The 27,435-nt window shown below is 48.1% G+C and overlaps 2 protein-coding genes across 7 annotated transcripts; both read right to left on the bottom strand.

The window, feature by feature from the left end:
• Positions 1 to 132: 132 nt before the first annotated feature.
• Positions 133 to 7,899, bottom strand: card9 (caspase recruitment domain family, member 9). The gene is made up of 13 exons (XM_023820746.2): positions 7,716 to 7,899; positions 6,018 to 6,229; positions 5,650 to 5,787; positions 5,226 to 5,551; positions 4,893 to 5,072; positions 4,640 to 4,792; positions 4,170 to 4,295; positions 3,862 to 4,056; positions 3,692 to 3,733; positions 3,539 to 3,584; positions 3,228 to 3,310; positions 757 to 854; positions 133 to 662 (listed from the first exon to the last, which is right to left on the bottom strand). Exons 2-13 carry the CDS (start codon positions 6,196 to 6,198, stop codon positions 542 to 544), a joined length of 1,689 nt encoding a protein of 562 aa, XP_023676514.2. The 5' UTR covers positions 6,199 to 6,229; positions 7,716 to 7,899; the 3' UTR covers positions 133 to 541.
• A 267-nt stretch (positions 7,900 to 8,166) lies between these two features.
• Positions 8,167 to 27,390, bottom strand: snapc4 (small nuclear RNA activating complex, polypeptide 4). Of its 6 annotated transcripts, none has more exons than XM_023820666.2 (25): positions 27,181 to 27,390; positions 25,704 to 25,864; positions 25,292 to 25,332; positions 24,458 to 24,557; positions 23,133 to 23,182; positions 22,896 to 23,036; positions 21,610 to 21,732; positions 21,381 to 21,459; positions 21,189 to 21,270; positions 19,956 to 20,057; positions 19,795 to 19,867; positions 19,493 to 19,657; positions 19,162 to 19,312; positions 18,966 to 19,072; positions 18,750 to 18,844; positions 18,555 to 18,649; positions 18,392 to 18,477; positions 17,828 to 18,307; positions 17,172 to 17,261; positions 16,867 to 17,056; positions 13,720 to 13,790; positions 13,569 to 13,625; positions 13,405 to 13,426; positions 11,858 to 13,299; positions 8,167 to 8,743 (listed from the first exon to the last, which is right to left on the bottom strand). In XM_023820666.2, the coding sequence occupies exons 2-25, from the start codon at positions 25,852 to 25,854 to the stop codon at positions 8,648 to 8,650; spliced, it is 4,089 nt and encodes a 1,362-aa protein (XP_023676434.2). In that variant the 5' UTR covers positions 25,855 to 25,864; positions 27,181 to 27,390; the 3' UTR covers positions 8,167 to 8,647. The 6 variants fall into 6 exon arrangements, with proteins under 6 accessions (XP_023676434.2, XP_023676433.2, XP_023676430.2 ...); XM_023820665.2 differs by lacking the exon at positions 27,181 to 27,390 and adding an exon at positions 26,342 to 26,505; XM_023820662.2 differs by lacking the exon at positions 27,181 to 27,390 and adding an exon at positions 26,181 to 26,261.
• Positions 27,391 to 27,435: the final 45 nt, after the last annotated feature.

Genomic DNA, 27,435 nt, shown 5'->3' with positions numbered 1-27,435 from the left:
GTGAGGTTCCTCTCATGCATGTGATTAAAGTCATCGAGGAGGAAGTTGGAATTTCAATAGCACATTCTGGAAGTCTGAAATGGAACTGCTGTTGGCTACACAGTTTACAGACAGTAATTAGATTTGAAGAAGTACTTTGATACTTGATTTAATTACTGATGACAAATTTCTGGGTACAGTTTTATTCAGGTTCTGTAAGAGTTGATCAGAATCCTGGATAGTGGTCGTTCAGTGATTAAGGAAGGTCATTAGAAGGCTTGCATTTGTATGTCCATGTGGCTTGAGGTCCAACACACCACATTTCAAAAACCTAATTAGGCTGCCCAAAACGTAAGAAGGATGTTTCGTCTTAAAAATATTCACACACATCTCGACTGGTAGATTTGCCACTATCTGAAATAAAAAAAAACTTTCCCAACATACAGTACATTCTTGCAGTCTTAATTTAATCTGAACATGCAGGTGAGACCAGTTAATGTTCATAATGTAATACTAATAATGTTCTTGCATGTCTCTCCTGGTGTCACACGCAGAGCAAAGCCTATGTCCCTCCCTCACAGGGTGACATGCCCTCCGTGTCAGTATTGTCACTCCCTGACGTGTTGTCCTGGTCGAACTCTTGATCTTTCTTGCAAGTGGTCTTTGACCTCACTGCAAGCTGTCTGTTGGTCAAGGGGAAAGTAAAAACATCACTGCTGCACATATGAACACAGCTAACAATCATGCACACACTGCACATTCATTGCAGTTACCAACCTCCTGTAGTTGAAATGACAATACATTCTGGGTCTCCTGCTGGGACTATCATTGGATTGGATATCCTGGGAAGTGACTGGAATTTCGCTGAGAAGAGACTGGAAATTCTACATTTTAAAAATTGGTCTTCATGACATGAAACACAACTATAAACATCATAATGTTTGGAAAATTCTGAAATTATTGGGGCTAAGGAGATCTGCATTCTTTATATCAGGGGTAGGCATCCAGAAAGTGCTGCTTTGTGTGTGGGTTTTCACTGGAACTCCATAATTAGATTACCAGCAGAGGACTGATTGGCTAGGTTTAAACAGCTGATCTAAAGGTTATCCCAAAAACCTCTAAACACACTGGTCCTTTGTGGATAAGATTGCCCACCCCTGACTATATATATATATATATATATATATATATATATATGTGTGTGTGTGTGTGTATGTATGTATATATACACACACACACACACAAAAATATACACCGTTCAAAAGTTTGGGGTCACTTCGAAATGTCCTTATTTTTGAAAGAAAAACACAGATTTTTTCAATGAAGATAACTTTAAACTAATCAGAAATACACACTATACATTGTTAATGTGGTAAATGACTATTCTAGCTGCAAATGTGTGGTGTTTGGTGCAATATCTACATAGGTGTATAGAGGCCCATTTCCAGCAACTATCACTCCAGTGTTCTAATGGTACAGTGTGTTTGCTCATTTGCTCATTGTAATCATCAGAAGGCTAATGGATGATTAGAAAACCCTTGTGCAATCATTAGCACAGCTGAAAACAGTTTAGCTGGTTAGAGAAGCTATAAAACTGACCTTCCTTTGAGCAGGTTGAGTATCTGGAGCATCACATTTGTGGGGTCGATAAAATGCTCAAAATGGCCAGAAAAAGAGAACTGTCATGTGAAACTCGACAGTCTATTCTTGTTCTTAGAAATTAAGGCTATTCAATGCGAGAAATTGCCAAGAAACTGAAGATTTCCTACAACGGTGTGTACTACTCCCTTCAGAGAACAGCAGAAACAGGCTCTAACCAGAGTAGAAAGAGAAGTGGGAGGCCCCGCTGCACAACTGAGCAAGAAGATAAGTACATTAGAGTCTCTAGTTTGAGAAATAGACGCCTCACAGGTCCTCAACTGGCAGCTTCATTAAATATTACCCGCAAAACGCCAGTGTCAACATCTACAGTGACGAGGCGCCTCCGGAATGCTGGCATTCAGGGCAGAGTGGCAAAGAAAAAGCCATATCTGAGACTGGCCAATAAACGTAAAAGATTAATATGGGCAAAAGAACACAGACATTGGACAGAGGAAGATTGGAAAAAAGTGTTATGGACGGACGAATCGAAGTTTGAGGTGTTTGGATCACACAGAAGAACATTTGTGAGACGCAGAACAACTGAAAAGATGCTGGAAGAGTGCCTGACGCCATCTGTCAAGCACGGTGGGGGTAACGTGATGGTCTGGCGTTGCTTTGGTGCTGGTAAGGTGGGAGATTTGTTTAGGGTAAAAGGGGTTTTGAATAAAGAAGGCTATCACTCCATTCTGCAACGCCATGCCATACCCTGTGGACAGCGCTTGATTGGAGCCAATTTCTCATCTACAACAGGACAATGACCCAAAGCACACCTCCAAATTGTGCAAGAACTATTTAGAGAAGAAGCAGGCAGCTGGTGTTCTATCTGTAATGGAGTGGCCAGCGCAGCCACCAGATCTAAACCCCATTGAGCTGTTGTGGGAGCAGCTTGACCGTATGGTACGCAAGAAGTGCCCATCCAGCCAAAGCAACTTGTGGGAGGGGCTTCTAGAAGTGTGGGGTGAAATTTCTCCAGATTACCTCAACAAATTAACAGCTAGAATGCCAAAGGTCTGCAATGCTGTAATTGCTGCAAATGGAGGATTCTTTGACGAAAGCAAAGTTTGAAGGAAACAATTATTATTATTATTTTCTATTCATTTTCCAACTCATGTGGTAAATAAAAGTGTGACTTTTCATGGAAAACACAAAATTGTCTGGGTGACCCCAAACTTTTGAACGGTAGTGTGTGTGTGCGTGCGTGCGTGCGTGCGTGCGTTTGTGTGTGTGTGGACAGGCTCTGGACCCCCGTGACCCAGAAGGATAAGCGGGTTGGAAAATGGATGGATGTTAAAATGTCATGTGAAATGACAAAACGCAGGTGTGAATTATCTGCCAGAATTTCTAAAACCCTGACAGCACCGGCCTCCAAGTTGGTTATGGTGACCCTTTGCTGAAAACCGCAGCCATCGCTGGTTAACTTTTGCTAATGAGTCACCAAGTGGGTCCTCACAATAATATTCTCCAGAGCCTCATTCCCTCTTCAGACATCTGGATTAATCCTGCCTGTCAGTGCCCTGTCCTGCTTTGTGTTTTTCAGTGGAAGCTCTCCTAACAGATAGACCTGTACAGGTCAAGTGTACCTCAAGGGGATGGGAAGCACGTCTTACCCCTTGGGATTTGGTGTTGTCCTGCAGCGGCTGAAATTCACAGATGTCATCTGAGTTCAGACTCCGAGGTTCCTCACTCGAAGCTATGGGGAAAACAGTTTACAACAACAGACTGCTAATCTAAACCGGACCAAACCTGGAACAATAATGGCAGAGCAGTCCGTAAGTCAACAAACTCCACTTATCAAAAGACAGTGTCACACCTTGCTGGGGACTCCCACAGTGGCAACCCCAGAGGAGTTAGATGTCCTCAACTGCCAATGTCTCCAGTGCTGCCCAATGGCAGGAAGTTAAGAACACAAGCCACTCACCTGGGCGAGACCTGTCCTTGATGTCGTCCTCGCTCGTCTGGCTCTTCTGGAGTCAGGAAAAAAAAATCTTAGTAATCTCATTAATTCTGATGACTAACGAGGTAGTGCCAGAATCAGCTGGAAACTACTGAGTAAGGGAAAGCTGCCATTTACCTCTAGCCAGCTTTGTAAGGGTCCATCTTCAATGTCTGAAGCCTGAAAGCAAAAACATCATGTAAGTGACCTACATGGGACAACACCTAGCGTTCATGTGAACTTTGGTCCGTCCACTGAAGACCACACAGATGCTGGGCGTGTGAGTGCATGTAGGAACCCACTCTCACCAGTTGTGGAGATGCAGGACAACTTGTCTGGCGTAGCTTCCCCTCCAGTGAGATGACCTTGCCTTGCGTTCGGAACAGCTGGACTTGCAGTTCATCACAGCGCTCGCCCAGCTCCTGGATCTGCTTCCGATACTGGTCCTTAGCCTGGATGTTCTGGCAGTTCTCCATGTGATACTCCTCTCTGGTACGAATCGCCTGCAAGGCGACACAGACAACAATGCAGAAAGCGACACCCCACCCATAACCATTCTGATGCCTCGGTTACTGGTGATTTCCATTGCTGATACTCTGATGTAAAACATGCGCACCTTGTCCCTCTCTGCTGTCACCTCCTCCATCTGTTTCACAATGTCTTCCATCCGCTCGCGATACACCTTGCAGTCTTTCTCTAGTAGGGTGCACTGCAACTCCCACACCTCCTTCTCATTCATGTACTGGGAACAAGAGTCAAGCATCATTGTGACTGGGGGGGGGTTCAAGCCTCTTTTCTCAGCATATCTTGCCCTCAGGTCCCCAGTCCCTCTGTCACACTGGTGGGTGTGTCCCCCAGGTCCCCAGTCCCTCTGTCACACTGGTGGGTGTGTCCCCCAGGTCCCCAGTCCCTCTGTCACACTGGTGGGTGTGTCCCTCAGGTCCCCAGTCCCCCTGTCACACTGGTGGGTGTGTCCCTCAGGTCCCCAGTCCCCCTGTCACACTGGTGGGTGTGTCCCTCAGGTCCCCAGTCCCTCTGTCACACTGGTGGGTGTGTCCCTCAGGACCCACCAAAAGGCTGTGTTACCTTGTCCCGGAGCTCCTCTGCGCTGCGCAGTTCCCTCCGCAAGCCGTAGAGACTGTTGACCAGCTCCTGGTGCTGTGCTTGCCTCTGCTTACAGAACTCCATACACTGGTTTTTCAGCTTGGCCTCTTCTGCTTGTGCTGAACCTGATGCTGTCTATGAGACAACAGAGGACCATTCCTGAAAGTTACCCAAACAGTGGCCTGCACCCTCAGGATACAAACCAGAGCCATTAAAAGAGGAGGAGAAGGTCCACCTGGATACAATTCTCTAGTTCCTCAACTTGGGCTTTAAGAAGGTCATTCTCCCTCTGCATGTGCCACACTGCGTCCTGGCTGGGCCGCATCTCCATAGCGTGCTTCAGGGTCACAGTCCGCTTACGCTGAATCTTCGAGTCGCTCTCTGCATTCATCAGACTGTGTTTCAGCCTCTCGATCTAAGGAGGATGGAATCACACATTCACACTGCACCACTGGAGTAAGAAAAGTAGAAGCCTATGTCTCTCCATCTTGCATCCATCCCGTAAAAACTTGTCATCAGCTCTGACTGAAGTTATCTGGGGGTGGCAGTCTGAGGCAGAGTCACTGACCTCCATCTGCAAGTCGCGGGCGTCCATGAGCGCTTTGCTCTTCTCCTCCGTCAGCCTGGTGACATCACGGAGCAGGCTGTAGTTCTCGTCCTTCAGCTGCCTGGCCTCCTCCACCAGCTTGTCCCTCTCCTTCCGCATGCGGCACACGCGCTCCTGCTGTTTCCGCAGCTCGCTCTCCCGCACCTGCTGCCGCCGGATCGTGTCCTGTTGCACAGCCATGCGTGCAGACACCTCCTGTCTGCGCAGACGCTCCTCCTGCAGGGCCTTCTGTAGGCGAGTCATTTCGGTCATCAGGAACTGGGTCAGCCCCGACTCCCCTGCCGTGTCTGAATGGGACAGGAGGGGTGAGGGCGGGGGATGTCTGTGCTGGGAAGAGACGGTGTACCAGTGGAGCGGGCCGGATGCTCCGGGGTGCAAGACTCACCTACTAGTATGGAAAAGACACGAGCTGGTTCCTTCCCTGTGATCTTGCGGTACAGCTGAGGATAATCCAGCTCCAGGCTTTCCAGGAACGCCACATAACCCTTGTGTCCGGTCCTCTGCAGGATGTCCAGCAGCACGCCTGACAGGAAGTGCACATGACTCTGATGTGACCCTGAGATATTGGCTGGGTCGGCGTCCTCAGTTTTACAGGGTGGTGTTGGGAGAGCTCATTAATATTCATGAGAGCAGCTCTCTGATTGGCAGGTGAACATGCTCAGGCCAATCAGGTAGCACGTCTAAATAAGTTGTCCCAAACCATCCCGTAAGACGAAAATCCGCCTTGTGGACACCCCCCGCGGGCTACCTTACCCACTTTCCGGCGCCGGATGACCAGACTGGGGTCGTTGAAGATCTGCTCCTCGTCCTCGCTGCTGAGGACCTTGCACTGGCGCAGGTAGGGTGTGATGCGAGATGGCTCGATGCTCTTAATGAGCAGCATCCTGTAGTCCTCCAGCTGCACCCAGCACTCCTCGTCCTCCGTGATGGACATCCTCAGTGGAAGTCTCCGCCCAGGCAGTATCCTACAATATGTGCTGTTAATGGACACTCAGGGCACTAGCGTCTGCTAATGAGCATGACCTGGAAGTCCTAGGACTGTGCAGGAGTCACCAGCAGGTCAAAAAAGCTGAACCAGTAGCTTATCTCAATACAGCTGAAATCTCCTATTTTCGTAGCCGCTATAACACGACTAGGCATAGATGGGGAAAGGGCTCGAACCGCATGAATGATCGTGTGCATGGCTGCCTGTGGACATCAAAAGGAAATGCTGGCTTGCTTTTGTTAGAGAGATATTGCAGTCGGAAAACTGAACATGGAATATAATATAATATACAAAATTAAATAAATGTGAAGCTCTGCTTTTGAGGATGCAGGAACAAAGGTTGGACTTCCTGAAAGTATCCTTTGTGACAGTCCCTGGAGAAACATCTGGCAGTCAAACGTTTGCATCTAGTCAAATGAATAAATGAATTTGACTCAATCTGAAAACCCCTAATTAAGGAAATCTAGCCTAGTAATTCTCAACCCATATTTTTGTTCCCTCCCTACTCCCTGTCAGTCTGAACCAAACAAACCAGACAACCAAGAACACTGAATATCTGGTATAGTTGTGTGTGTGGGGGGCGGGGGTCCTTGAGGACTGACTTAAGAAAGACTGATCTAGCCAGACCATGTTCGTGAGTTTCTGAACAAAAAATAGATTCTTCAACCCTTTTAAAGACTCAGATGTGACGCCAATGGTGATATGCAGAGAAGGGTCTGAAACCTGTCGGGGGAGGACTACTGCCCACTTCAAGCCAATCACAGGCGCAGATATGCTTTAGGAATCATATTGCATCATATCTTAACTCCTGGCTGAAACAGAGCACATCCTGAGACAGGAAGTGTCACAGCCAGTCAGGGCAGTAAGTCACACTGACCACTTCTATTACAGCATAACGCGCAGCTGTTTTGAGTGGCAACAGACAACATTAAAATCATTTCTATTAGAAAGACTACTGTAGACACATCCTAAAACTAATATTTAAAAAGGTCCCTTCCACTTTAAATCAGCCACATTATAACCTCGTTAAGGTCAATGAGTAGACAAGCAGCCCTTACAGATGGAGGGGGGGGGAGCGACAGCCTTCAGCACAGGGAGTCCTCTACACCAGTGTTTCCCAACCCAGTCCTTGGTGGACTCCGGCCAGTCCACATTTTTGCTTCCTCTCAGCTCCAAGCGCACCTGTACCAGGCATTCGATGTTCCTGACTGGCTGGGGGCTGGAAGGGAGCAAAAACGTGGACTGTCTGGTGTTCCCCCAGGACTAGGTTGGGAAACACTGCTCTATACTATCTGTAATCTTCATCTGTAATCTTTTCATCTGTAATCTTTTCAGTTTGATTCCTGTTACAGCAAACACAGTCTTACTGATTCTGCGGGGTGGATCAGACCAGTGAGTCACTCCTCTCCCTCCAAGTCACAAAGCAGAAAAAGAATCAAAGCAGAGAAAAAGCAGGTCCAACTTACTTGCTATAGGCTGTGGGAAGCACCTTCCTCTGGCCCCGTGGGAGTGGCCCACAGGTCCCCTATGAGGGAAAAACTTGTACGGGGGGCGCACAGCTGGCTGAGGGACTCCGCCAGAGTAACACTCTGGCCAGAACTGCGGGCAGAGTGCCCTACGCTCCACTTTCTCAAAGGCAAATAGAGGAAGAGGAGCAGCTGCTGGCAATTACCATAAAGATTACAGGAAGTTCCTCACATTTGGCCTGGGCGATGTGGCAATGAGCGGAGACCCGGTTTCACTTCGCACCCACTGATTTTACGAATGGAGGGAGTGACGAGAATCACAGAGTGCACCTGATTGGGGGGGGGGGCGGGGGGCAGACCTCTCTATGCTCCCCAACACCAAAGAAATAAGGAACTGACCTCACACCCAATTTTAAATCATCCGTCTTCTATAACCACGTATGCAGAACAGGGTTTCATCATATTTAATAATCAATAAATATTTCCAAGTAAAAATGTTTTAATTCAATTTAAACAATTCAACCAACTACCATTGTAACAGATCAACAGAACGAGAAAACACAGTGAAAGCTGTAGAAGATTGCATAATACAATAAAACATTTAAATAACTCAGTCTTGAAATCACAATGGTTCCCAAAACACAAGTTAGGTTCCACTGGAAAAAATAAACGTAACCAGAATCACCTGACATGAATAGATACCAGTCCCGCAAAGGCACCTTGATGCTAATTTAACAAGCTCTGTACAAAGACAGATGTATTTTTAACTAGACCATTAATACTAAGTGATTGGATGATGAAGGCTCATAATACTGCAGTTGTTCCAGGGTGTCACCCTTGTCACTGCAAGGCAGAAGGGGGCCATCACATCACCCACGTCCTGAGCATTAAGACCAGCACTGCATCGCCTCCCCTCCCCGGGTGCTGCTCTCCTATAGCTTCCTGAGCCGCCGCCGCTGTCTCCGGGTGGTTATTCCAGTGAACGTGCCTGGCTCTTCTGCTTCAGCTGTGCTCAGTGGCGCACTCTGCTGGACAACACACAGAAACAGCAAAGGACAGGTCAGGCTTTGGGAATGACTGCAAATGATGGACAGGCTGCTTACAGGGAAATGGAGAATTTGAGAGTGTGCCTGTGTATGTGCCCTGTGAGGGCCTGGCATCGTGCCCATATAGGGTGTACCTCTGCCCTGTGAGGGCCTGGCATCCCGCCCATATAGGGTGTACCTCTGCCCTGTGAGGGCCTGGCATCGTGCCCATATAGGGTGTACCTCTGCCCTGTGAGGGCCTGGCATCGTGCCCATATAGGGTGTACCTCTGCCCTGTGAGGGCCTGGTATCGCGCCCATATAGGGTGTACCTCTGCCCTGTGAGGGCCTGGCATCGTGCCCATATAGGGTGTACGTCTGCCCTGTGAGGGCCTGGCATCCCGTCCATATAGGGTGTACGTCTGCCCTGTGAGGGCCTGGCATCGTGCCCATATAGGGTGTACCTCTGCCCTGTGAGGGCCTGGCATCGTGCCCATATAGGGTGTACCTCTGCCCTGTGAGGGCCTGGCATCCCGTCCATATAGGGTGTACCTCTGCCCTGTGAGGGCCTGGCATCCTGCCCATATAGGGTGTACCTCTGCCCTGTGAGGGCCTGGCATCCTGCCCAAATAGGGTGTACGTCTACCCTGTGAGGGCCTGGCATCGTGCCCATATAGGGTATACCTCTGCCCTGTGAGGGCCTGGCATCGCGCCCATATAGGGTGTACGTCTACCCTGTGAGGGCCTGGCATCGTGCCCATATAGGGTGTACGTCTACCCTGTGAGGGCCTGGCATCGTGCCCATATAGGGTGTACGTCTACCCTGTGAGGGCCTGGCATCGTGCCCATATAGGGTATACCTCTGCCCTGTGAGGGCCTGGCATCCCGCCCATATAGGGTGTACCTCTGCCCTGTGAGGGCCTGGCATCGTGCCCATATAGGGTGTACCTCTGCCCTGTGAGGGCCTGGCATCGTGCCCATATAGGGTGTACCTCTGCCCTGTGAGGGCCTGGCATCCCGCCCATATAGGGTGTACGTCTGCCCTCTGAGGGCCTGGCATCCCGCCCATATAGGGTGTACGTCTGCCCTCTGAGGGCCTGGCATCGTGCCCATATAGGGTGTACGTCTGCCCTGTGAGGGCCTGGCATCGTGCCCATATAGGGTGTACCTCTGCCCTGTGAGGGCCTGGCATCGCGCCCATATAGGGTGTACGTCTGCCCTGTGAGGGCCTGGCATCATGCCCATATAGGGTGTACCTCTGCCTTGTGAGGGCCTGGCATCCCGTCCATATAGGGTGTACGTCTGCCCTGTGAGGGCCTGGCATCCCGTCCATATAGGGTGTACATCTGCCCTGTGAGGGCCTGGCATCCCGTCCATATAGGGTGTACGTCTGCCCTGTGAGGGCCTGGCATCCCGTCCATATAGGGTGTACGTCTGCCCTGTGAGGGCCTGGCATCGCGCCCATATAGGGTGTACGTCTGCCCTGTGAGGGCCTGGCATCGCGCCCATATAGGGTGTACGTCTGCCCTGTGAGGGCCTGGCATCGCGCCCATATAGGGTGTACGTCTGCCCTGTGAGGGCCTGGCATCGTGCCCATATAGGGTGTACGTCTGCCCTCTGAGGGCCTGGCATCCCGCCCATATAGGGTGTACGTCTGCCCTGTGAGGGCCTGGCATCGTGCCCATATAGGGTGTACCTCTGCCCTGTGAGGGCCTGGCATCCCGCCCATATAGGGTGTACCTCTGCCCTGTGAGGGCCTGGCATCCCGCCCATATAGGGTGTACCTCTGCCCTGTGAGGGCCTGGCATCCCGCCCATATAGGGTGTACGTCTGCCCTGTGAGGGCCTGGCATCGCGCCCATATAGGGTGTACGTCTGCCCTGTGAGGGCCTGGCATCGCGCCCATATAGGGTGTACCTCTGCCCTGTGAGGGCCTGGCATCCCGCCCATATAGGGTGTACCTCTGCCCTGTGAGGGCCTGGCATCGTGCCCATATAGGGTGTACATCTGCCCTGTGAGGGCCTGGCATCCCGCCCATATAGGGTGTACCTCTGCCCTGTGAGGGCCTGGCATCCCGCCCATATAGGGTGTACCTCTGCCCTGTGAGGGCCTGGCATCCCGCCCATATAGGGTGTACCTCTGCCCTGTGAGGGCCTGGCATCGTGCCCATATAGGGTGTACCTCTGCCCTGTGAGGGCCTGGCATCCCGCCCATATAGGGTGTACCTCTGCCCTGTGAGGGCCTGGCATCCCGCCCATATAGGGTGTACCTCTGCCCTGTGAGGGCCTGGCATCGTGCCCATATAGGGTGTACCTCTGCCCTGTGAGGGCCTGGCATCGTGCCCATATAGGGTGTACCTCTGCCCTGTGAGGGCCTGGCATCCCGTCCATATAGGGTGTACCTCTGCCCTGTGAGGGCCTGGCATCCCGCCCATATAGGGTGTACGTCTGCCCTGTGAGGGCCTGGCATCCCGCCCATATAGGGTGTACCTCTGCCCTGTGAGGGCCTGGCATCGTGCCCATATAGGGTGTACCTCTGCCCTGTGAGGGCCTGGCATCCCGCCCATATAGGGTGTACCTCTGCCCTGTGAGGGCCTGGCATCGTGCCCATATAGGGTGTACCTCTGCCCTGTGAGGGCCTGGCATCGTGCCCATATAGGGTGTACCTCTGCCCTGTGAGGGCCTGGCATTCCGCCCATATAGGGTGGATCAATGAATGAATCTTCTACCTGAAAGTATTTGGGGAATTCCTATTTAGGAGGAAACACTACAAGCAATACAGGTAATAACGTCCCAGTTACACCAAGTAAGTCACAGGAATGTGGGAACACCTGTATAAAAACACAGGTCACCAAACAACCCTGATGGTTCAATAATCATTCCCAAGCCAGACTGACTGCTCCAGCTCATATGAAGGTCCAACGTGAGACCCTCACTGGACACTGCAGTGCAACCAGGACAGTTTCTAGAGCTTAAGGCTACTGTTCGCTGCTGCGGTTTTCACACCAAGCAGGTAGTCTGTAATATACAGGGGGCGCTGTGGACAGCAAAGCCTGATGCAAAACCTAAGGGGTTTGAGGCCATCTTAAAAGAGACATGGAGAAGACACTAGAGAATCACCTGAACGGATCTGAGCTCAGTATCGCCATCTGCGGTTTCGGCTCCCTCCACGACGTCCTTCTTGACCTCCTCCTGCACCTCCTCCTCAGCTTCACTGCTATCATCGGAGAGGATTGAGGAGGACTTGGGCCTCCTGAGAGGGTGAATGGTGGCCAGGAGAGCAGGTATGGTGAAGCAGGACAGGAAACGAGCCTTCAGGAGCAGGTAGGCAGGATTCCCACTCAGCTTCTCTGCAACCTGTTTGCGGACGGCGTCTCGCCAGGCCTCCTCATCGCCGGCCTCTCCGGAGGAGCCCACCAGCTTCAGGGCATTACACTCCAGGGCCCTTTTGCGCTGCAGGAGAGTCGTCAGGGTCGTCAGGCTGCTGACGAACGGAGGCAAGTAGGGCAGCGTGACATCCAGCTGGGGGACCGTCACTCCTCCTGTCCCTTTCATCCACTCCATCACCTGAGGCTCCTCCTCAAGGAACATGAGGCTGGGGTCCAATGAAAGAGGCGAGGCTCCGGGGCCTTGGTGCGGAGCAGGGGTCACCCTGACAGGGCTGGCGCCTGGCTGCAGAACCCGATCAGGGTTTTTCTGAGGTCCGGGCACAGGTAGCGGGGCTTTGGACGGAGCCGTTACAGGGCCGCTGGGATGGAGCAGCTGGATAAAAGGGAGGGCCTGCTTTTGCTGCACAGCGTTTTGGCCCGCAGGAAGTGATGTCGTGCTGGTTTGTGCCGCAGTTGGTGTGGGAGATGAGATTGGAGCAGGTGATCCAAGGCCAGAACCATGTATCTCCATAGGCTTGCTAGAGGGCAGACACCCCATCCCAGCTGCTGGAGAGGCTGTGGTCACCCCAGGGGACAAGATGGACAGGGTTAGGGGGGCGAGACCAGGTCCTCTGGATGCATCCTTCACCTGGAGTAACGGCTTCGCTGTCTTTGCACCGGCTGTTAATCCCAAGGAGACCTGCTGGTTTACGACGACGGGAGCTGGACTGGTGACTCCGCCAGCAGCCAGTGGCATGGCCAATCCGCTCACAGGCAGCAGCCCGGTGGGGGTCATGACCCAGGTGAGCGGTTTTGCGAAGGCCTCGCCCTTGGGTAGCTCAGGCTGCACGCTGGCTATCTCCTGCTTAGGTGCGAGCTGTATTCTTTTTGTTCTGGCCTTGTTGGTCACGGCCTTCTCTGCGGGCTTGCGAGCACGTTTCTTCGATAGGGTGCCCTCCCTGGCCTTCCCCGCCTTCGCCGCCCCCTCTCCGCTACTGGGTTGTGGAGGCAGCCCAGGGGGCACCGCCGGCACCAGCACCTGTGCGAAGAGCACATTCTGGGGCACCACGAGACAGGGAACGAAGGCCTGGCTCTTTTCCTGAGACAGTCTCTCCTCTTGGCAGCGTTTCTTGTACAGCATCTCAGCCACGGTGTTCGGCTGCGCTCGTTTTCTTCTGGGCTGTGGTGGTGGGGCTGACATGAAGCAATCAGGGAGAAATAAACACTTATATTAGCTGCAAGACACCAAACAATAAGCACTTAAAAAGGGACGTTTTGTGAAAAACAACAACTGTTTACCTTGAGCAGGGGTTTTGGATGCCTGAAGAGAGAGAAACGTTGGGTCACTAAAGAAAAACTACACAGAATGTCTGAGCACCTACTGACCACTGTGGCTAATCTTACTGACTAGGAGTGTTAAGCAAAAGTTAACTTGTCAGACACAACAGATCACCACAGCTCACCATAATCCGTTTCTTCTCAATGACTTTTTTACAACCTTCTGCATCAATGCGAAGAACCTGTTTGGAGGTCAGAATAGCAGAATGGTGGTTCACATTCTCACACTGACATTGTTTTAATAAAAGGCAGGTTTCACAGAGGACCACAACTCACGCTGAGCAGGAGTTTGAAGACGGGGGTGCTGGAAAGTCCAATGGCTTCACCCTTCAGCCGCACAACATCAGCTGCAAAGAACAGAACAATCACCTTACACAAACTCATGTCCTCCCAAATTAGTAATCAGATCTGTGTGTGAAGACGGCATAAGCTCTAGTACAGTGTCTCCCAATTCGATCCTTGGGGACCTGCAGACAGTAGGGCTGGACAATAATTCGATATCAATATATATCGCGATATAATTTTTTTCGATAACGGTGATACGATTTTTAAACACATTTCCGATATTTCGATATACATTTGAATATTATATATATTCACCGGCTTTTAAAAATGTATCACAAGTGCTAAACAGCGCGTATTCAAATCGCATTCGCATGGTAATTTGCTGAACAACGCAGCTGTGAAACGTGATCCAGGTAAAACTTTTTTAGACAGCATAAATAATATTGAAGCATTTGTTTTCAAGCAGACTGTTAAAAGCAAAAGCAACAAAGCATTTTAGACTTTGTAAAGAAACCATAGTAACCACGTGTATGATACTTTTCAGAGCTGCGTCAGAGTGAAATGACTCGTGAATTTAATTTTGACACTGGTTAGCTTTTTGTGAAAACGAACTACAGTACACCCCGCAGGTTTTTTGTGATTTTGTGAGCAATCTTTGTGTTTTCAATGTTGGAGAATATAATTAAAGGTTTGTATCAAGAAACGACGGTGGTTTTTATTGTATACTGGTAAATCTCTGCTGTTAGTTGGTGGTATGCCTTTTGTTAGCCAACATGTATGTCGGGGCCGGCTCTACGCTGGGGCAACGCCCCCTTAAGCAAACGTCCTGCCCCCTTAAATCAAACTTTTAGAAGTTGAGGAAGAAAATAATAATTACCCACAAACTGAATATGGACAAGATTTACTACAGTAGCTGAAAAAAGGCACAAACGAGATGATAAGTTTCACTTCTTGTTCGCTCTTTCCCTCCGCGTTCTGTTTGTGCGCGGGCTCACGCAGCACTCGGCAGATCCCCCACTCACCCTCTCCCCAGCTAAACATCCAATCACTGTTAGTATGCAAATGAGCCAGTTTCTCAGTAGGCAGGGCAAAGCGAAATGAGCTGCGTGATTGCGGAAGGTTTGGAGGAAACAGCAATCTCTCTCGTCAAAATCATAGTGACTAGTGAGATCATGGTTCGAATTACTTTTGTCTATTTGGGGGGGTCTTGATCGGGGGGTACTGTACCCCCCAGTACCCCCCGATCAAGACCCCCCCCAAATAGACAAAAATAGCAGTTTGGGGGGGGGGGGGTATTAACATTTTTCTTGTTGTTTTTTTTTTTTTTAAGAAAGAACCTCACCTTGTAGGAAAATTTTATGTAAAACGATTTTAGACACCCCTAGTGTGGATCGTACCATTTGAACCACCTTGGCGCTAGAAGCAGCTTAGCCAGTCGGTTACGTCATTCATTCTCATTGAGCGACTTGTTCGTTGTGATTTCAAGATTCTTTATTCGTCACATACATAGTTATAACAAGTACAACACGTAGTGAAATGAACCCTGACCGATCCTATTTTTCAGTTTTATATTTCAAGACTCGGTGAATTGATTTTTTCTTTTTCATAACTTAGCCTACCCTTTTTAGTTTTGGTAATATTGGCAATAGTGAAAAGTGTTTTGTTGGGTTCAAATATGTTTGATATAGGCCATCCAATTAAGGTAAATGTCTTGTTTTTAATCTGATGAGGAATATTTTATTTTATTTTTTGTTTTACTTTTCAGTTTTCCCCCTGAGGGATTGCCACCTTACTGTGGTCAGGGGCTTTGCGTGCCTCAGTGACCCTAAGAGCTACACCAGCAGAAGCTTAGCCTTCAGGTGGGACACCCAAGTTGGATAGGTCTTAGGGCAGAGGCCTGACAAAGTGCAATCCAATTACATGACAAAAACAGTTATCCAGAGCACCACCCCACCCCTTTCCCGCCTTTGTCGCCACCATGTGCCCCCTTCACATTTCTGTCTGCCCCCTCATATATGCATGTCTAGAACCGGCCCCGATGTATGTACATATTTATAGCATGCCGATCGCGTCAAACAAATCGCGGCAATGCCAAAAACTCGTGCATGTACATTCTCAGTTATTAACGCACATAAATACATTTCAAGCACATGCTAATATATTGCTGCCATATTGGTTTTCGGTTATCTCGATCATCGGTTATCTCGACGCTTTTTGGCAACCCCCTAGGCCGGCGACATAACCGGGTTCGACTGTATATGAATAATCAGCCTGTTCTAGTTTAAATGGAAATATATTATTGTTAATAAGCTGAGTCTGAGAGTTATATTTATTTGATATAGTTTATTTCACATTTCTTGTTTGTAAAGGCTAAATACAAAAAAAAGTGAACCTTTTTTTTTTGTACTGTTTTTATTAAAAAAAAAAATTATATAATTTTAATAGGAGGAGCCTGGAGGTATTATAGACTTTGCAAATTCAGTTTGCAGACAACCATTGTGCGTGTCCTCGGCAGTTTTTTCCTGAGGCTTTTTAATATTGTCCATATCGATATCGGAATTATATCGTATCGACCAAAATTAAGAAATATATCGTGATATAAATTTTTGCCATATCGTCCAGGCCTAGCAGACAGTGCATGTTTTTGCTTCCTCCTAGCTCCTGGTATGGAGCAAAAACGTGCACTGTTTGGCAGGGACCTCGGAGGGAGCAGAAACCCGGACTGACTGTGAGTCCCTGAGGACTGGATTGAGAAACACTGCTCTAGTGAGTCACCTCACCATGTCAGTCATCCACCCCAGAGTAAACCAGAGACCCCAAGTCCTAGATATCACAAACCTATGACATTTCCAGATCTTATCTTGCCAACAATCCATTGGTTGTTACTCAAAGAAAGCTAGACCTGTGATACCTCATTCCTTAAACTCAAACTTAACCTTGTCAAGTCAGTTTTGAGTAGCAGCACCTATACGAGGCTGTGATACGTAATGGGGCCCTGTGCTCTTTTCTGATGGCCAGGTTATCAGTAGATTATTACCCTATGCACTACATTCATTTCTTTGGGATGAACGGCTGAAATAAGCAAGATCTGGAAGCCAGAGCTCTGAGCTAGCAGCACCACTGCACCAGTCCACAGACCTTTTCGGCGCCGCTTCAGCTCAGAGCTGAAGGGTAACAGCATGTTGCCCATCCAGGGCAGGATGGCCACCAGCAACTGGCTGTTCATGAATTTGTTGTCTTTGGCAGCAGAATTAGCGCTGGCTTGCTGGCATTTCCCGCCTGCTACCGTCCGCTTGAGGCCTACCTGCCCCAACAGACAGGTCTTCTGCTGGAATGAGGTCAGAAACGCACAAGACTGATGTCACATGATGTGTCAGGACACAAAGGACATTTAAAATACATACTGTAAATAAACAAACATTTTTATAGAAACAAATCCTTACCTGTTTTGATGCAGGGCTCCCAGGACAGCGAATTAGATTCTTCACCTCACTGAGAGACACTCGGATCATTTCATTTTCAAACTGTCTTTCCTAAAGAGAAGCAAAAGAGGATGTAGAGTTGGCTCGTGTAACTGTGAAGTACCAGGAAACTGACTGCAAAGCTCCCTACAACCTTTGTTGAAAAAGCTCTCTTCCGTTTATCAACTTTTAGAGTTGACACCCGGTGATGTACGGGCTGGTGTGATTTTTTTGCAACGTAAATCGGTCTGTGGACATCAAAGGGTTGAGAACACTACAAGACCCAGTGAGTCCCTTTTTCTTACACAGAGAGACAGCCTGAGCATCATTTCTTTACTTGAGAACTTCGTAGTGCATGGCTAGCCTATAATGGGGATAACGCTTCAGGAGAAGTTTACAAAATGACCACTGCATGAATACAGTGACGTGCCCAGGGAGATGAAATGGTGAGATACAATGAAGTCTTCCTGTACTGATGAAAAACTATTCATCTAACAGGAGGGGAAAAAACACTGGCTGAATTCCCTGAACAGAAATGGGTTTGATTTAGGGAGAGTGTGGGTCAGCATTAGCGGCTAGGTGGGCTGCATGGCTACAGTAAGCTCACAGAGCTCTTAGGAAGGATGTAACTGCAGTACCTTCTCTGGAGGCTGTGTGAAAGGTTCTACTTCCATAATGACCTCTAGGGGGCAGCCCTGCTTGTCCAGAATCGTGCTCCGCACTCCCACGGGCTCGTGCTTCCCAGCCACGCTGTTTTGTGAGCGAATGCGTCCCAACTTGGACTTGCCCTCCGCCTCCATCTGGCTGACCGGGTTTTTCGGAGTGGCTCGCACGACCCCCGGACCCAACCGAAGGAGCAGCGGCATCATTTTGGGGACCCACTCATCCATCTTTGACTGGACGTATTTGTCCTGCAAGTTGGCCTCCTGGTGGTTCTTAGGTGGTGCTGCTTCATCCTCACTGTCCATATAAACCAGCTCCTCTCCCTCCTCCTCCTCCTCCTCCTCAGAAGCAACGCGATCCAATTCTTCCCTCTTCTTCTTCGTTCGTCTTTTACTTCGATTCCTTCCCCTACGTCTCTTCCCTCCTTTGGATTTTCTAGTCCTCTCTACCTTGGACTGTCAAACGAACAGCATCATGGGGCAATGGAAAATTCACAGACACATTTACTGAGATGTGATGGGCTCGAGGTGAACGCTTACCTTAACTCCTGTCATCAGTTTCCACTTCTGTAAACACTGACTGTCAATCCTGTTCGGTATCTCTGAAGCAATCTTAGCCCATCGACCTACAGATGAAACAAGCATGTAATGTGTGACATGCCCAGGTCCCCAGAACGGAGTCCCGCACCTACAGCACTCGTACCTGCACCATACTTTTCCACCAGCCTAATTAACATGGATTCTTCTTCCTGGCTCCATCGGCCTTTCTTCACATCTTCCCTCAAGCAGTCCAGATACCTGAAATAGCACCCACTGATCACTCTACCCTCTTTTTGCCTGGGATGGCGCTGTGGTGCCTTTGCACTGGCTCCTCCCTTTGCACAGAGCTCATTCTTACCGGTCCCTACACTGCCCATCGTTCCGGCCTGGCACCTCGTTCCGAATCTTCCACCAATCCCGCACGCCATACTTTGCTACGGCCCTCAGTAACATCTATGCCAGAGAAGTGGATGAGAGTGTCTAATGAAAATCCCAGATAACATCTAAACAGACGTTGTTTCCAGTTGCACCAGGACATGCTTTATTTCGAGCAGAAACAAACACCGCTCCCTACCTCATCCTCATCCTTGGTCCAGTGGCCTTTCCTGAGTGTCGGGTCTAGAACCTGTGTCCAGCGATAAATGAGCTGGGCAGCTTCCCGGCCCTCCATGAAGTATGAAACTGTAGAAGAGGACAGAAACCCAAGTACAGCCTTCACGCTCTCCAGGTGAAGTTCACCAGTGAATTTTACATGGTTGCAGTCTGCTTACTTTGAGTGTACGGGATGAAGTTTCCAATCCGCATTTTGTCCACCAGGTCACGCAAGACCTCATCTTCCTCCTTGGTCCATCCCTTCTTCTTGAAGTTCTTGTTGATGTAACGCTGATGTGTTTGAAGGCACATGAAGGCGGTCCTGTTGGTCTGAAAGACCAAAGTTCTACAGTTAAAACGCTGTCCATTTCCCTGATCTCAACACAGCCAGGGAACATAGATATGAAATTTAACAGGTCCGCCTGGGATTTTAATTTTGTCCTCATGGACGGCTTTAGTAATGGGCATGGTGAAGACCTTCATAGAGCTCTGCTGTCCAAAGTCACTCACCCCAAGATCCTCTGCAATCTGGTCCCAGTTGCAACTCTGGTGCTGCTCCACGATGCCCCTTAGCTTCTCAATCTCCTCCTCCTTCCAGCAGGACTTGTTAATCGATAAGTGAAGGTAGTTCTCCCAGAACCTCCTCATGTCTTCAGCAGAACGGGTGCCCTCAAACTAGGCCAACCCAAAAGAAAAGGAAATCCCTAAAGCCTCCTCAGTTTTTAGGGGGATTTAGAAAATTGCTTCCTTACACTCAGTGGTTAACTGATGTATTAAACCAAGGAGGGGGGAGGGTCCAGAGAAATACATACATCGACATTTGCGATTTTTTCCCAGTCATGGTCGTCATGGCGATTGCCAGCCAGGTCCTCCTCCCTCATGGCACTGCAGACCCAAAGGCATGGAGGTCATGAGTCATAGGAAAACTTCACAGAAGCAGCAGTTGTTGACAGAAATAATAGAGCACTGTTACCTTATGTCTCCCATTTCCTTTTCTATTTCACAGATTTGCTTCTGGATGATTTGCCTCTCTATATCATTAGCTTTGGACATTTTCTCTGTCAGGTAATCCACCCTACGGATCACAGAGAGGCCGTCACAGACAAAAGGTTACACCCCGCTGTGAGCCCGTGGATCTTCGGAGAGAAAAGCCGAGGAAATCCAGCCAACTCTGCACAACAGTGACCTCCACATAGTAAAGGGATCAGAGAATACACAAACAGAGGGAAACAACATGCGTAAATTAGAGACAGCTAGCGCTTGATTCAACTCCTCACAGCTGTGTGGACCTCCCCTTTCCCATGAGCCTCCCCTTTCCCATGAGCCTCCCCTTTCCCATGAGCCTCCCCTTTCCCATTTCTCATGAGCCTCTCCTTTCCCATTTCCCGTGAGCCTCCCCTTTCCCATTTCCCGTGAGCCTCCCCTTTCCCATTTCCCATGAGCCTCTCCTTTCCCATTTCCCGTGAGCCTCTCCTTTCCCATTTGCCGTGAACCTCTCCTTTCCCACTTCCCATGAGCCTCTCCTTTCCCACTTCCCATGAACCTCTCCTTTCCCATTTCCTGTGAGCCTCCCCTTTCCCGTGAGCCTCCCCTTTCCCATTTCCCATGAGCCTCTCCTTTCCCATTTCCTGTGAGCCTTCCCTTTCCCATTTCCCGTAAGCCTCCCCTTTCCCATTTCCCGTGAGCCTCCCCTTTCCCATTTCCCATGAGCCTCCCCTTTCCCATTTCCCATGAGCCTCTCCTTTCCCATTTCCCATGAGCCTTCCCTTTCCCATTTCCCGTAAGCCTCCCCTTTCCCATTTCCCGTGAGCCTCCCCTTTCCCATTTCACGTGAGCCTCCCCTTTCCCATTTCCCGTGAGCCTCCCCTTTCCCATTTTTCACATCCTGTCTGTTCCACCACCGACAGTGCAAAAGCAGTTTACAGTTATATACAGACAAGTACACTATAGAGGCAGCAATGGCCATCATGATTTATTCCCTGTTCTCAATCAAATATTAAATGACCTAATCATAAAATGCCTTTAAAAAGAAGTTCCTCAAGTTTGGGAAAGTGACTGTATTATAATAACTCGAAAAAGGTCTGGCTGACTCTTCTGCAGGCTGAATAACACATTTGTGCACCTTGTCATCACTGGGCAGCGATCATTGCTGAGGACACTGGACTTGGTGTCTCAGAGCTATGAAAACTAATGGAGAGTTACTCACTTGGACAGCTTAGGCTGTAACAGGCGCTTCATGGCGTCGCTGACCACGGACTTGAGCAGCAGGCTCTTCTGCCAGCCCTCCCCTAAAACAAACCACAGGCACCTAAGCCCTTGGAGCTCTGATTAACTCCTGTGTGCATCAAAGTATTCATTTTCCCTACAACATGAAGGTTACATTGAGTGAAAGACTTACACCTTTGTATTTTCTTTAGATCAAAAGTCCTTGTTCCCTTGTTCATCTTGTCTCTGGTTTCTGAATTAGCAGGAGGGCCCTGACAGGACAGAAGTAAAGACCATTACGTAAGCCAAGGAGAGCATCACTTTTGAGTACCGTGAATAGAAAGCATTCTCATATGCCTGATTCTGAAGATAATGTTTTTTAAATAATGTGAACAATTTCACTACTATTAATTAATTCTTACAAAGCCGGTAACTTTGTCCTTGAAGTAGGGTTTCAGGAAGTTCCCCATGAAGAGCTTCTGTGGACCCACTGCAGAGGAGCCTGGCTGAGGAACAGAGCCAGAAACCTGGGCCATCACCTCTCTCTGTGGACACAGAAGCACGTCAGAGCTGAAACACCTCAAACATCGAGAGACAAACTAATGGCAGGAAAACGTTCATACTTCTCTGGTCAAGCCGCATACTTTGCAGATGTGTTCAACGTGTTGTATTAATATTTTTCTTAATGATAAAAATATTAATTATTACTCTGATATTCTCTGCACACGTACCACAGCAGTGAGGTTTGTGTCCTTTTCTCTCTGTTTTACAAATTCAGAGAGGCAGCTCACAGGGCTGCCAACTTTGGTCAGCTGGCTGGTGTGAGATTTTCAATTTCAGACAAGTCTGCACACACACACACGCGCACGTTTACGTGTAGGTAACAGTTTTGTTACCTTGTAAATAGTCTGTAGGGTTTTAAAACTACCCCAACGCTCGTCAAAAGCATCCATGTTTTGTATTTAACGTGGACGCTAGCGAATCGTTTATGCGCAGTGTGCCCAGAGCTGTGCGTACACCACTGCATGGACACACATCTGGAGTGCAGCAGGCGTTCGTCCGCGGATGCACACAATGACGTTAGATGTGTCATGAACGTTCCAGCGGACACATCCGCTAGTATGTGTGCGGAGAAGTATGAATCAGCTTTAAGGTTACCTGGTACTTGTAGTACAGAGAACATTGTCCAGCCTTTGCATGGCCAGGAAAGACCGACAGAGAAAATACTCATCATGCTAAACCTAATGAATCTGACGGATCAACTAGTCGACCTTCGGCCATTTCTACCAAAATAACCAATACCTACAGATCTGCCCTATAATCTGGTTTTGGTACTTCTGCAGGTGCACTAATGCAGTTTATGTAAGAGAAACAATACGCATACATTTAAGCAGATGATGAAGAATCTCATGTACATCACAGCTCTACTCACCTATTATAGTAATAAAATCTATAGTAATTAAAACTAAAATATTAATGTCTATCTCAACCCTGTAATGTTTAGTGTTGAAGATGCAGAAGCTGGACTCAGTGAGACAGCAAGTGCTTCTAAGAGCAGGAATATCCTTTCTCCACAATCAAGAGAGTTTGCTTCCATGTGCCTGTAATACTCTGCATTGAAATATTTTCACATTATGGGGAATTTACACTTGTTGCGCCACATTGATCATGGTTGACGCCGCCATCCCCCACCAGCTCCATCTCTCACCTGATGCTCCTGGTTTTCACGCAGCAGTCGCTCGAGCTCAACCAGCTTCTCCTCCAGGATCTTCTGGTACACCAGGTTCATCTGCAGGCATGTTTCCACGGTCTGCGGCAGGTTCAGCTCCTCACTGCTGTCATCCTCACTCTGGCCCACAGATGATCAGACACATTTCTGAGATGGGGGCTTACCAGCAGACCAGCAGACGGTTGGCTTTATTCCAGGAAGAAAGGTGCTACTCACACTGTCTGTAGCATCTCCAGCTTCATTATCATTTTCTTCATCATCATTTGCTTGAGGAGGACAGAAAACTGGTCATTATTCAGTCCTCAATAATAAAGTGATACTAGAAATCCCATGGCCCGGCCTGAGTATCACTCACTTCTATCATCATTCTATGCTTCCATCTCCCACGCCAAGACCACCTACTACCAGGAGAAGATTAAAGTCACCACAGACACTTTCTTATCTAGAATGCGCTGTCCTCAGCCACATTTCTCATGAAGAACAACCTTCTGGACTTTCTTCAGTCTGGCTTCAGAGCTGTAAACTCAACCAAAACTGCTCTCCTTGCTGTTGTGGATACTCTGAGAGGCACAAAAACTGCATCCTGGTCATCTGTCCTGATTCTGTTAGACCTCTCTGAAGGCTTTGACACAGTTAATCATTGAATCCTCCTAGCCACCCTCTCTCAGCTTGGCATCACAGGGACTGCTCTGCACTGCTTTGACATTTACAGGTCATTTCAAGTGGTTTGGAGTGCAGAAGTGTCCAATTCAAGTGTCCAGCTTAATATCTCCATGACTGAGCTTCTTGGTCTTCCCTGCCAGCCCTGCCATCCATCATGAAAAAACGACTCTACATCTCTACTAGCAGGTCTGACAGCTCGTGCTATCAGACACTACAAATGATTCAAAATGTGGCAACGCATCTGATATTCATTCAGCCTAAACATTCTCATGTCACAGCCCTCCTTGTCTCTCTTCATTGGCTCCCTATCAGCACTTGCATGAAGTTCAAGTTCTTGGTGCTGGCTTACAGGTCCATCAGTGGAAAGGCACCCATCTCGATCAAAAGTTTCAAACCTGAGCATTCATTGTAAGCTCAGCCTAACAGCTCTTATATCTAAATTCCTTGACAACATCTATGTTCTCAATATGCTATTTCCCTCACTTTGGACGAAAGTGTCTTCTAAATATCCATCCATCCATTTTCTGAAACTGCTTATACTGTTCAGGGTCACGGGGGGTCCAGAGCCTATCCCAAAGGCTACAGGCGGAAGGCAGGGGAAAAACTCAGGATGGGTCGCCAACCCATCACAGGGCACACTCACACACCATTCACTCACACGTGCACACTTAAGGGCAACTTGGTAACTCCTATTACCATCAGCATTTTTTTGGACTGTGGGGGGAAACTGGAGTGTCTTCTAAATACGTAAAATATAAGATGCATTACATTCATTTATTAAATTATGGCTGGTAATACATCATAATTATGATAATATGAAAATGGAGGATCATAAACAACCAAGCATCTTTTGGCCAGGAATGCTGATTCTTCATTACCTTGAATGTCCACAAGTGAGGCATCAGGTCCCAGAGTCCTCTCTAGGTCCTCAATCTCCCTCTGGATGCGTTCCCGCTCAGCCACAATGTCCTCCTGGACCTGAGGAAAGTGAGGGAATGCTTACCTGTACAGTCGCCCCTCCACAATCATGAATTTGACATTCGCTGTTATTCTCGAGTTGGCCGTGAACAATTAAATGACGATATTTCTGGAGCTCGCCGACAGACACTCACAGAGAACGTGTAAACCAAAAACAATACTGAAAATGATTTGGATCACATGAAATCATATAATATATAAATGTTAGTGTACAGTAAGTGCATAACATATCTCTAATATTAAAAGTCTTTGCTTGGGTATGCTGCACATCTTTGTCTTGGTAACCTGCCTCACCCACTTGTTAGCTGTCTGAGTGACTGTGGAGACGTGTGTTTCTCTCAGTAACTTTTAAACTTTACATTGATATTAATTGTACATTTTTAATAATGAGTCCAAAATGCGCTGCCCCCGTGTGTGCAGTAGTAACTCTGTGCATACAGGGGCATAATTCAGATTGTTTGTATATTATATAAAAGTGTCTTGATGGAAAATGATGAAGTATTTCCACATGGGAAGTGTACAGTACTGTTTGCTTAGAAATTGATGCTAAATAGACTTTGTTATCATTCAGGCTAGCAGAGTGTTATGGATTGAGATTAAGGGTGCTGAAGTATTACTCGTGAATTTTCACGTTCATGGGACTTTTCTGCCCATAACAGCCATGAACACCCAGTGGTTACTGTGCTCCTGAAGGATAGACCATCTTCCTGAGAGCATATTCGGGCTGCTCTTACCATGACAGCCTGCCCCTGGTTACTGCCCTCCGATCCATCATCTGAAAGCAGGTAGATACAGACATATCACGACAAGACTCGTCACCCTGGAGGGCATAGTTCAAACACTGAAGAATTAAGCATCTACATTTAGACAGGAATCCTGTTGCATCTCTCTGGTCCACATCTCAAACTTATTTAGACTCTGAAGACAATTTATTCATTGTCATAAACAATAAAGAGAAGAAAAGCAACCCAGAAGGAGACTACTATCTACAGACACTTCAGCAGATTCTTTAGCTTCCCCTAGAATGGCTACAGCACCCCAAATCACCCCCAATACATTTACGCAGGATTCTGTAAATTTCAGGGCAAACTGTAAATGCTGAAGAAGTCTGGCTGAATCATCAAGCACCAGATACTACTGACTGACCGTCTGACAGGTCGGAACTGGACAGCGGTTCATCGGCGGCGCTGCCCAGCGGTTCATCGGCGGCGCTGCCCAGCGGAGCTAAGCGGCGCTGCAATGCCTCGATCTGCCGCTGGATCTTCTGCTGCTCGGCGATGAGCGGGTTCGAGGCCATGATGGTGCACCTGATGGACACAGCGCTGTCACCAGGCGGCATAACACGGCACCACAGGCAGACTGCTCTTACTGAGCCGGCAACATTCGAACCAGCCATCGCGCTTTCCCGTGCAGTAATAACCATCAGGGACATTCATCCTGAATCCATAGTTAATATCTTTTATTATGCGCGCCATGTCCTACCCTGCAGGTCCGAAAGAGAGCAGAGTCTCCACTATACGCGGTGCTATTTTAGCTGTTAAAGAAGTTAGCCAGACACTCTCACTCCTTACACACAGTTACAGAGTCAGTTATTAAAAGTACACAGAATATGTTCGCAAGTACATTTTCCTGTCCCTCTTCCTCAATTAATGCTTAGTTATGCCGCTGGTCAGCGCTGATACTTCTTGGCATGTTACCATCAAAGTAGCTACTAGCTAAAAGATACCAGGTCATGTTTTCATACAGCGGAATGCATTTTTAATTAAGAAATGTCCATACAATACCTGCATCTATTAAATAATCCGTTTTAATAAAAAGAAGTGTGTAAAGTCCACCGGCACCTTTGCAAAATACCCATAATGCAACCGGTATGCAAAATTTAAAGTTGCGTGTCTTACCCACAATGCACCCGTATTCCGAGGGCGGAGGGAACTGGGACTACGGCGGTCTCAGTCATATCAGCTATATCAGCTCATTCACGTTTTCCTTTCGATATAGAAATGTAAGTTGCTCGCGGGAGAGAGTGATTAGACTCTGGTTAGACATTTTGTCGTTTCCCGGGGAATATCTCATCCAAATCCACGATTTATTCAAGAAATCTCCGCTGGTATCAATAAAGTTTCTTATTAATTTATCTTATTCTTTTGTCTACAGTCTCACATTTTAAACGACACCCCGGGTAATTTGCCTTCACATGTTATATTTAGGTACTGTCCTCAATTTTATTTTCTTCGGGAGCTTCTTATACTTAGTTGGCAAAACAACAGCATATCGGCTATCCCTAGGCTAAAGTGCATGCTTATAAGACTACTGCCTTATTATAGACATAAACCTCTAAAGTTCCAAGAACCTGCAAGTTTGTCATTTATAACGGAAATTATATATGGTACCGACAATAAAAAACAAATCACTATGAATAAAGTTGTCCAAACATTGCAGGATTTCCCGTTTGTCACTGGATGCGTAGATCTCACGTTCCTTTCACCTCTCTTTCAGTAAATAAAGGAGACTATGCGAACAGGAAATGTTTACAACACATTAATGTGCAGTTGGTGTCCGAACACCTCAGTCCAATTCAATCAAAGCTTCATTTCCCAGTGTTTTCTAACTTAATGGGGCCTACCTGTGTCCAGTCTCAAGATGATGAAATGATATTCATAATTCAGTGTCCAAGCGAAATGGCTTGACTCTGTTCACAATTCAGATATAGGGAATATGTATTGCTCAGATTTTGTCTGATGTATGTAGCGCCTTTTCTCCCCCTGGTTATATCACACTTGCAGCCTCCTCAGTGCTTTTCACCCAACATCCCTGCAGCGCTACACCGCCACGTCGATAGGTGGTAGCACTCGCATGGGGGAAACAGCGCCAGCGCTAT

The sequence above is a fragment of the Paramormyrops kingsleyae genome, chromosome 2 (assembly GCF_048594095.1).
Source record: "Paramormyrops kingsleyae isolate MSU_618 chromosome 2, PKINGS_0.4, whole genome shotgun sequence".
Taxonomy (NCBI): Eukaryota; Metazoa; Chordata; class Actinopteri; order Osteoglossiformes; family Mormyridae; genus Paramormyrops; species Paramormyrops kingsleyae.
Note: the sequence above shows the minus strand (reverse complement) of the source record. Positions and strands in the feature narration are given on the sequence as shown.

What these genes read in the sequence shown, in the direction of transcription:
- card9 (XM_023820746.2), bottom strand. Translation starts at nt 6,198, where the DNA reads ATGTCCATCACGGAGGACGAGGAGTGCTGGGTGCAGCTGGAGGACTAC. An exon ending in CATCCGGCGCCGGAAAGTGG is followed by an intron (nt 5,788 to 6,017) that starts GTAAGGTAGCCC and finishes ACTTCCTGTCAG; the next exon opens with GCGTGCTGCTGGACATCCTG. An exon ending in TGTCATTTCAACTACAGGAG is followed by an intron (nt 663 to 756) that starts GTTGGTAACTGC and finishes CTTGACCAACAG; the next exon opens with ACAGCTTGCAGTGAGGTCAA.
- snapc4 (XM_023820662.2), bottom strand. An exon ending in ACCAGGGGCAGGCTGTCATG is followed by an intron (nt 24,558 to 25,291) that starts GTAAGAGCAGCC and finishes CACTTTCCTCAG; the next exon opens with GTCCAGGAGGACATTGTGGC. An exon ending in CTCACTTGTGGACATTCAAG is followed by an intron (nt 23,183 to 24,457) that starts GTAATGAAGAAT and finishes GTCCTCCTCAAG; the next exon opens with CAAATGATGATGAAGAAAAT.